Raw genomic sequence first — 10,170 nt, 5'->3', positions numbered from 1 at the left:
TCTTTGTTGAAACATATATAAGTTGGATTCTTTTGTGAAATAAAGGGAATCTTGCACAGAGAGCTTGAGCGCTTGATTCAGTCGCTGCAGGGGTGGTAAGTAAATGGGGCAGGGTGATGGGAGCAAGATACCCCTTGGGAAAGATAAAAGAAGTTTAAAGGGACCCTACCTTAAGTACATGTATACAACTGCATCCAGAATAATCCTGCACTGAATTCAACAACTGACTACCTGCTACATGCAATAAAGTTAGTTGTTGTGAGACAACACACAACATCTCAGAGCGTACTCTGAGATCATAAAAGTTTCAGAGATATATATTCCAGACAGAACAGTGACAAAAATGTTTATTCAAAGTATCTTAACTCAGCCTTTTATGAATAAAAATATTGCAGGTTTACCATAATAAATGATTTACTCTGACATTTCATTTTTTTGGCTCTTTGTCTTTAGCTGTATCCAATTACTCTGCTTCCTTTGATTCGTCCTCCTTATCCTCTAAACTAGCAGTTCCTGTGGAGGCAAAGGAAAGACAGGACATGGAGATGCGTTTCATTACAAAATACTGGAACGTAATCCTAGTAGCCTAAAACATAATTCTAGGACTATGCTGTCTACCTCAGTCCTCCTTCCCCACTGCCTTTCACTGCCAACTGTTATACATTGTTTGTCAGCTGCCAGACAAGACTCAGTACACACATATTGACTGCCAGCCAGCCCATATGTATCTCTGGAATAGCCAAAGAATGTCTCCTATTTAGATGATATCATAAGAAACATGGAGCAAGAAGGATGGAATTCCTGTGTGGAAAAAAATTACGGTAATGGGACAGAGAATATAAGGCTGCAAGAAAACAGATTTTGTTACATCTGCTCTTCACTGTATGCATGTTTTCTTCAAATTATTTCCTCTTACTATAACTTAATCTTGCTAAACATAAAGACAAGGGGAACAATATGTTCTCTAATTAATTATGGATGTAGACCTATGCTGAAAAATGTATAAAATCATCCAACTCTCCGAGTCTAGAAATAAAGAGCTGGAAGGAACTTTGAGAACATCTACCACATTCCTATGTTTTCTTGCATTGGTATCTGCATCTATGCTGTCTCTGACAGATACTTGGGTCCAGTTGTTTTTTTTTTTTAAAAAAAAAAGCAAAACACCACAAAAAACAATGGAGATACCAGAACGTTGTGGTAGGCCAGAAAATTTATTAGAATCAAGTTTAGTCAAAATGGTTTTTTGAGTCCAAGAGACTTTGAGACAAACTTTGAGACAGGCTCAGTGAACTTCTGCCAAATCCAAAGCAGAGCTATGCAGGAAACCTACTGAGATTTCTGCTGGATCTGATCCAAGCCCAGGGATCCTGTAAGATATCATTCCGACACACCAGATCAGCTAGCTGGCTAGTCTGCCCTGAAGCAGGAGAGCACCTTCAGAGGTGATGGGTAAAAAATGAGAGCAAATAAACTACAAAAATTCCAAGACCTAACCTAAATGTTTAATGTATACTTCCAGGCATTTTTACATGGTTTAATAGTCTTTCTGATCCCGATGGATAGTGCTTTGCTTTGATTTATTGTAAAATGGACTGATTACAAATGGATAAATTTATTTTATGTTTTCATACATCAGATATGTAAGCTTGTAAATGTTAACAATAAATACAAACAACACAGTTGGGTAGAGGTCTATCAGCTGAATATGAGTAAACATAGATGCATCCTTTTGTTGCTTCTTAGTAATTTTGTATTTAAAACAGTCTTCTGAACTGCCTGGAAGAGAACCTGAGTATCTGAATTCCAAATCTCTTTGGTTTGTAGGAGAAACAAATCAACCAGAGACTGTTCAAACCATAATGCATAACAATACCTAAAATTTGTTTCTTCAGATTTGTTTGGCCTCCTTTTTAACTTCAGTTGAGAGAATAAGAATACACAGTTCCACCCATGAGAGAAAAGTGGTATGCTCAAAACCCCTTGAATTTCACAGGGTCTGAAATCTTCTCTCTCATTTTTGTACCAAAAAAAATTTTGCAAATGCAATCACTTACAAACTCAGCTCTGCAAGTGGTGTCAACTGTATGTGCATAGATAATGCTGCACAGAAGTGTCACTTCTAATTTGTACTGTTACACTATATGAACTTGACTACTCAAAACCAGTTTACGTCTATAGAGGATGGCCCCCGTATTAAAGGTAGAGATTTCCACGGTTTCTTCAGCTTGATAATGGACATCTCAACAGCAGCATGACTGCAGCTGATTGACATACATAATTTCAAACCCTGATTGGTAATTGAAAAATGAGCATGCACGCCCCATTCCTCACCTTGATCCTCCTGATCTTTGTTTTCTTCTTCCCCTCTGCTTCCCTCATCTTCCTCTCCTGCATCCCTTGCTGGGCTAAAAACTTCACTGGATACTTCATGAAGAGAAGGCTCATCATCCCTACCCTCAGCAGGCTCATCAGTGACTGAAATATGAGAAATTAGAAATACCAAAGAAAATTAATTTTACAAATTTGCACTCAGCCATTGTTTTCATGCAGTAGCTAATAACTCCTACTGAAGTCTGCAGTCTTTACTCACATGAGAAATCCCACAAAATCTTCTGTAACTGTTTATAATCAAGTTTGTATAACAGGCCATGATATAGACTAAAATGATTCACAGGCTTCCCAAGACAGTTGTATCTCATTATGCTATGTGAGATAAACCAGACATATATATATTGTGCAGTTTATGAACAGACTTGGAAGTTCCTAACATTCAGTATGTGGTAAATTGGGGGGCGGGGGGGGGGATGGGGAACAACCCTCCAACACTACTTGATATTGAACCTGAAAAACACGGCTTCAGGGGATAATGAAAGCATGGAGTTTCCAGCTCTCCAGCAGAACAGACCTGCAATTGATGGCATTTTCTCCTCTTCAGTTACTGCTGCTGCTCTTTCTTCCACTGCTGCTGCTGCTGCTGCTGCTCCCACTAGGGAGGCTTCTCTGGGAGAAGGTGGGTTTTCCCCATGGGGAGTCCAGAGTGTTAGTTTGGTAATTTCTGATGCTTTCCATTTTGGTGCAACAAGCAATGAGGGTTCTTCCTCTTCTTCTCCCTCTCCTTTATCCTAGAAGACAACTCTGGAAATCCAGCATCTCATCTTACAGGTATTAAGGGAGTAACTAAGATGGTGGTTTTGTGTACTAAAACCTCTTTATCTGGGCTCAAAATAGCAATGACATGGCCTTTTAAAGTATTTACAGGTGGAGGAACTTCAGCAGCTGCAAATCTTGGAACAGAACTATACTTTGAACCTTAATAAAATCAGCTGACTATTACTAATGATCAGTGCTTACCAGCTTGCTTTCTTTAGGGTAAAATTTTGTCTCTCCCTTAAACAGATCAGTTGTGAGGGGCCTATCAACTATGTCTCCTCTTCTGTGCCTGTCTACAGTATAACAGCAGCAAATAAGACCTGATGCTCTGTCTGGTAGATGTTACACTATCTCACACAGGATCAGAGCGGCAAAACAGCTCTTTCTGCCTCAATCTTTGCTTAGGAAAGACCTTGGAATGGATCTAGGAAGCAGTAAAGTACTGCACAAAGCTGATGTTTTTTAAATTTGAAGATAATTTTTTTAATTTAAAAAATCATGCTTTATTTTATTCAAATATGAAGGAGTCTTAGTAATGGAATCATTATCTATATGGCAAGCTAATTTCTTTTAATTTTTTTTAAATGGGCCTTGTTCTGCAATTACTTCAACTAAAGCAAAGAGGCAAAATTTAATCTTTAGTGACAGCACTCTCCCTTGCTTTACACAGTCACTACAGCATTCACATGAGAAGAAATTATTATTCCTGAGAGTAACGATTTTCAGGAGCCTAGTGTTTAACCTGGGGTTTTTAAATTCATGTTTAAACTCCCACATGAATGGCCTAATATTCCAAAATCAGCATATCCAACAATTCCCAACTGAATTGAGGATACTAGACACACATCACTTTGGATGCTCATATGAATCTGATACTTAATTTGAGGATCTCTTGCTTTTAGCCAAAAAAAGCAAAACAGTCTCCATGTTTTGCAAATCTCTATCACTAATGATAGGATTTTTTTGTTATTATTTTGTCCTTGTCTTAAGAAACAATTGCTGCATCGGAGAATTTTCAAAGAGTGTGTAATGGGAACTAATGTGTCAGACAACAGAGGTAGCAAACTCTAAGCTAAAATGTGGCATATTTTCTTGAAATCAAACCAGTAATATTGATATATTTCTTATTTCTATAGCTATTTTGCCCCATATCAATCAGAAACATTTCAAAACATTCACACATGAAGGAGAAGGAGAAACAAGCCCTGATCCCAGCTGCTCCCTACATTTATTAGGAGCTGTGGATATTAAGCTCCTCCCAGGACCAGGACAACAAAGGGACATATTTCCAAAACACGAGTCTGCTGGAAATTACCATTTGTACAAAGAGCAACAAGCAATTTGGAAATATAAGAAGAAATATTTTTCATTGTTTTCTGGTGTTCAGAATGAAGTAGAATACAGGCTAAATGCACAGACAAATACATCTACATTCTTCTGTGCTTTGAAACTTTAAATGTTTTGGGAAGGTCCTGAATCTTCTAAACTTTAAGCAGAAAGGACTCCTGTCTGCAAGTAATGCAAAAATCACACCTTGTACTTGTCAAAGCTTACACAGTAGAGAAGCTAAAGAAAAAAGCAAAATGAAACCTCATTTAGTTCTTAAAAATGCATGAGTTTCTACCCTTTTTTGACTGCTAAGATCTACCTTATCATCAGTGTCTATGAGGCATTTTATAGATTACTCAACAATAGATTTGATTTACTGATTTCTCTGATATTCAGTATAATTTGCACTATTTCTTTTACCTGCTCTGATTGTATGTATTCACCATGCTGTTCACATCCAATATCAAAGATATATTTGCCACGACCTATAGGCTGCACAAAGACACAAAAAAGTCATCAGAACTATAAAGTTAGTACATTCTAAGCATATAAGTTTAAAATATGCTTTACTACAAAATTCATACAATAGTCAATAACAATATAGTTTGAAAGCCAAGTTGCAGAGAAACTTGGCATTCTGTCCTACAGATTAAATCAGTTTCATGTTACATTTATGGTACAAGAAATACTACAAAAGATCAGGAGCCTAGCTTCTTATTTTAAGTGGAAACACGTCATATTAAGGCAATTCCATGCTAACTGTTCAGATGAATAGAGAGTTTTCCAGCACACTTACATTTCCATTCAAAAACTTGCCCTTAAATCTATGGTTTAGGTGGATAAGTTCAGCTTCTCCTTCCTGGTTTCCATTTACCCAACCACCAACATACTTAGATCCCGTGTCTTTATAGACATATGTACCTTGTCCATGCCTAAGAAGAAAATAATAATTTTGCTTTATATTACTGAATATTAAGAATTTAGGATGTTGTTATACTTAAGGTATTAAAACTGTATTATTTAAATAGCTGAAATGACTCGAGATGGACTAAATTGCCAGGGTCATCCAGTAGCCCTTGATTTGCTCCAGTCAGCTATGCTTTGAAAATGACCTTTGCATTTTAATGCCATTGGGTGACCTGAAACATCACTGTAAGAATGAAACAAACCTATTGTTGTTAAACCATTCTCCAGTATAGGTGTCTCCATTTGCATATGTATACTCTCCGTAGCCGTGTCTCTGGTCATTCACCCAGTCTCCTTTAATGAGAATACCATAAAAACAGTGAGACATGCTTTATTTCATTGTGTGATTTAGTGGTCAGTTTGTAAAGTTATCATACATGAATTATTAGAGAAGGAAAAGAAAGCTATGACACCATTGTCCTTCCTTACCATTCCTTACACCATTCCTTACTCTAAGCCCTTGCTCTTTTTCCTTCTGTCTGTTCCTCTCCACACATATTTATGCAGCTGCCTGACCTCCCTTTCATTTTGTCCATCACAGTCTGTCTCCATTATCACTCTCCATTATCATTATGAACACAAGAAGTCATGTCACATGCAGCTCCTATCTTTAAATTTGGTAATGTCTTACAGTTGCATTAGATAATGTGACTCAAATAAAAAGAGGGACTACTTTAGTTTGACTCATTTGCTAAAATTGTCCTGTCAGTCACGGGGCATATATACTCAAAAGGATGCTAGACTGTGTGTCTTAATTACTCTTCTATTCAAACTTAAAATAAATTAAAAAAAAAATCACACGTGCATATGCTCATATAAGGCAAGACTGGGCTGCTCTTTTTGCTCTCTGCTTCTAGCCCTCACAACATGAATGTTCTTTCTTGTCTAGCTTAGAAAGGAGGGTGGAAATAGTGTCCCTTGAAGCCTAACTGATATTCAGAGTTTTTCGGGTAGTCTCCTGGAAGAAGGGAAACAATGTGAGTTTCAGCTTTTTCAAACTTCAGAGGCATCCCAGTCCCTGAGTAAGTGCTCTAATCAGTAGACTATTTTTTAAGGATGGACATAATAAAGTCCTGAAATACTTTATACTGAACACACCTGTAGTTATAATCATAATTCAGAAATAAGTAACTATACTCTCTTCTACCAGGATTACACTGATTTGTAGAAGATACTTAATATTTCTCAGGACTTGGAACACCCCACTTGAAAGGAGGACATGACAAGAATAAAATGCTGCTGAATACCAGCTTTCTTACAATAATTGACATAAGTCCCCATAAATAAACCCCACATTTCTCAGAGCTTGTAGTAAAAAAGAAATAAAAGGAAAACATTACATAGCAAATTTATCTCCTTAAAGTAATGCATTCTCCAATTTACTATCTCCTTTCATTCGGGACGGGGTGGGGGAGGGGGGAGAGGGAAAGAATGTGTCCTTTCAGTTACAGAAATCCTTGCAACTGTGTTCATTGTTTTACCTTCATATTTTGATCCATCTGGATAAAAAAAAATACCCTGGCCATGCTTTTTGTTTTGAAGATATTCTCCAGTGTAGCAAGCACCATTTCTAAATCGGTAGGTCCCCTGAAACATATTTGGTATAGATAAAATTCTTGTCAGTTCTCACTCTTGTTTCAATATAGTGCCCAAACTAAAAGAACTGCTGAAACCTAACCACAACCACTGTCTTCTGTCACTGTCTTACCTGTCCACTTCTGAAACCGTGTTCATATTCTCCATCGTATGTATCACCATTGGGTAGACGTGCTTTTCCACGTCCATGTCGCTCACCTTCTGAATTGCGTTCACCATCATACTCCTGATCAAATGTGGGGGAAAAAAATGTTTAATAGCGCTAGACCTGACTGAATTTAACCTCATTAGACAGAGGAAAACAAGTGTTTGCTCAAAGCTGCTCCAGTTTGGCTTGAATCAGAGACTGCAGGAGCACCTGGCCAACAGATGTACTGCTTATGCAGGCACTTTAATCAGATCCTGGCACCCAGAGGCTTTCCTCTCTTCCTGACACATTACTGGAAAGTATGGATGACTTGTTTTCATCCAGCGGAGAAAGTTAGGCAGGTCCCAGCTGAAACGGTACAGCCCCACTTCCGAAACTCCCGTGCCCACGGAAGAAGCGCCTCGGGAGCTCTCCAGGGCTCGGCACGGCCGGCACACAGTATTCAGGACCCCCTGACCGGTAACGTTGACTCTTCCCTTCCCCGCCGGCGCTCCCCCACCCCTTTGCCGAGGCGCCCGCGGCCGTGAGCCGCTTCCCGCCCCGCTCCTCCCCAGCGCCCTCGGCGGCGGATGCTCCCAGCGGGGACGGGCCCCTTGCTGCGGCAGGGGCCGGCCGACGGGGCAGAGCCGCCTCCGCCCGCGCTGCTGAGCCGCCAGCGGCACCCCGACCTCCCCGGCGGACCCCCAGATCGGCCTCGGCCTCCTCGGTCTCCTCAGAGCTCAGGTCCGACATGGCCGCGGCGTCGCCGTCACCGTGGCAACCAAGGCGCGCGGGGGAGGGCGGGGCGCGCGGGGGCTCGCGCTGCTGTCCCGGGTGCTGAGGAGCAACGGCCGGCCCCGCCCCTCACCGCCGCGGCGGGCCGGGGGGGGGGGGGCGGCGGGGCCGCCGCGCGCCGCCGCCTCGCCGCCGCCTCGGCTGTGAGGAGAAGGGCTGTTCACCGAGAGCGGAGAGCCGCGCCTGACCAGGCGGCCTCCCGGGGTGCCCGGTGGCTCTCGGCGCCGAAGTCCTGGGAGGGCTGCGGCAACCGTGAGAGGACTGGCCGCGTTAGTGAACGCCGGGGGGTGCGGGGCGCCGCCTTTCCCCGGCACTGCTTCTTGCGCCTAGCGCGCCCCAACCTGTACCTTAAGTGTCGTGAAACAGGCCGGTGGCATTTGAGATGAGACCTGAGTTCCCGCCATCTTCTGAGAGCTCCCAGTAGTTTGGCTGGTTTAGCCTGTAAACAACATTTTAGATTTATTAAAACCATTCCTGCCTCTAGAATTCTTTTTTTTCCTGTCAGGTTTAATTCCAGTCCATGGATCTTATCTTTTGTTTTATATCATACAGTTTCAGCCTGATGATGACTCTCATTCACCCGCTCGACAGACCAGACACGTTCCCCCCCGTGCAGCCTGGCGAATCCCACTGGAAATTCTGAACACTCCTTAAACTGGAGCCAGAAGGCCAACGGCATTCAGCTCCGGTCTCTGAAATCCCACAGGATCTCCACAGCTGGCTTGACGGTGCACGTCCTATGGCACGGCTGGAGACAGAGGACCCACATGTACTCCTCAAGAGGTGTCACAGAAACGTGCTTGGGCTGTCACCGGCACACTGTCATACTGTTAGCAGTCAGGCTCTGCATTGCGGGGCACTCTGAAGAGATTCCTCTCTCTTCTCTACGCAAAGCGCAGCAGAACAGTCCATATGGGTAACTAACTCAGGGGTCAGGACAGAGGCAGGCAAATGCCCTGACACTAATCACTTCTGGAGCTTAGGCACTGGAAGTCATCAAACCACCGTGTGATCTGGCCTGGAAAATCCTGTGTTTCTGCATAAATGAATGGAGTGGACTTAACCTCTCCTGTTATTTTTTCTAAATTGCACTGAACTGTTGTGGTGACAGAGGTACTGTGCAGTTCTAACAGTGAGACGGCAGAACCATGAGTCAAGTTTTTACATCACTTACGCATCTTCTGCTTTCACACATACAACTACTTTTACTTCTGCTGAAGTTTTTTTCTTCTCCTTTCAGCAGCTATAATTCTCAATGATCTTAATATGTAGGAAATTCTCTGTATTCTGACTTTTCTCCAAGCCCCTCTACTCAGTCAGCCTCAGCAGTGATCTACATAACTCTGATGACAATTTCAGCCACCTCAGCCAGTCAAGAGCCTCCCATACTAATATGATTGCAGCTAAAACAATGCAGGGAGGCAAGAGAAGGGCTCTCTTTTATCAAAAGGCCAAGAAGAGTGGAAAGGAGCAGCTCGTAAGGAGAAGGAGAGAGTGTAGTACATCATAGTCACCCTCAGTCCATATTAATCAGTAATAACACCCCAAATGGAAAAGACCTGCTTTGTATTTTATGTTGCTTTTTTTTTTCTATGTTTCATATGTGAGCTGCAGTATTCAAAAACAACCACTCTTTAAAAAGATCTTACTTGCCTCAATGCAAGGTGGTGCTTTCTTATTCTTTACAGAGGAAACTGCCCTGAAAATCTACCTTGGCTAAGGGAGTTGATGATGACTGCACTACAGCTCATGCCTCCATCTGCCTCCCACAGATGCTGAGGACAAGTTGTCTTGCTGAATGCAAGTGGTACCTCACTCCTCTGCGAAGCAGCATCTTCACAGTGCTTGCAGGAGCTTGGCAGGACTCAGGGCCTGCCAGTGATACAGGACTCAGGCAAATCACCTCACTGTCATTTTGCACAGTAATTTAAGGGCTGAGGTTTCACAAGAGGAGCCATGCAAGGATATATGTGGTGAAAAGCAGTTAGCTAAATAAGCACCGGGCGGAGGAGGTGACGCCTCTGAGGCAGACAGCAAAAGGAGCAGCACATGGTTGGAAAACATGGAGGAGGTCACCTTATACCCTAGGTCAAAGCTTTACCAACCCAAATGAGAAGAAAAACAGGGTCACCTCTATATAAAGGTATGCCATATATTCAGGTAATTTTCTTAGTTTTCATAGGTAGGAATCTAAATAGCCAGTA

At 42.0% G+C, this 10,170-nt stretch overlaps 1 protein-coding gene across 1 annotated transcript; it reads right to left on the bottom strand.

The window, feature by feature from the left end:
* Positions 1-201: 201 nt before the first annotated feature.
* On the bottom strand, positions 202-8,003 carry RSPH1 (radial spoke head component 1). The gene is made up of 9 exons (XM_069785056.1): positions 7,874-8,003; positions 7,157-7,270; positions 6,930-7,035; positions 5,652-5,742; positions 5,279-5,414; positions 4,903-4,974; positions 2,909-3,125; positions 2,335-2,478; positions 202-513 (listed from the first exon to the last, which is right to left on the bottom strand). The coding sequence occupies exons 1-9, from the start codon at positions 7,922-7,924 to the stop codon at positions 464-466; spliced, it is 981 nt and encodes a 326-aa protein (XP_069641157.1). The 5' UTR covers positions 7,925-8,003; the 3' UTR covers positions 202-463.
* Between the last annotated feature and the right edge of the window lie 2,167 nt (positions 8,004-10,170).

The sequence above is a fragment of the Haliaeetus albicilla genome, chromosome 6, assembly GCF_947461875.1.
Source record: "Haliaeetus albicilla chromosome 6, bHalAlb1.1, whole genome shotgun sequence".
In the NCBI taxonomy this organism is placed as follows: Eukaryota; Metazoa; Chordata; class Aves; order Accipitriformes; family Accipitridae; genus Haliaeetus; species Haliaeetus albicilla.
The sequence above is the reverse complement of the archived record's forward strand: the minus strand, read 5'-3'. Positions and strand labels throughout refer to the sequence as shown.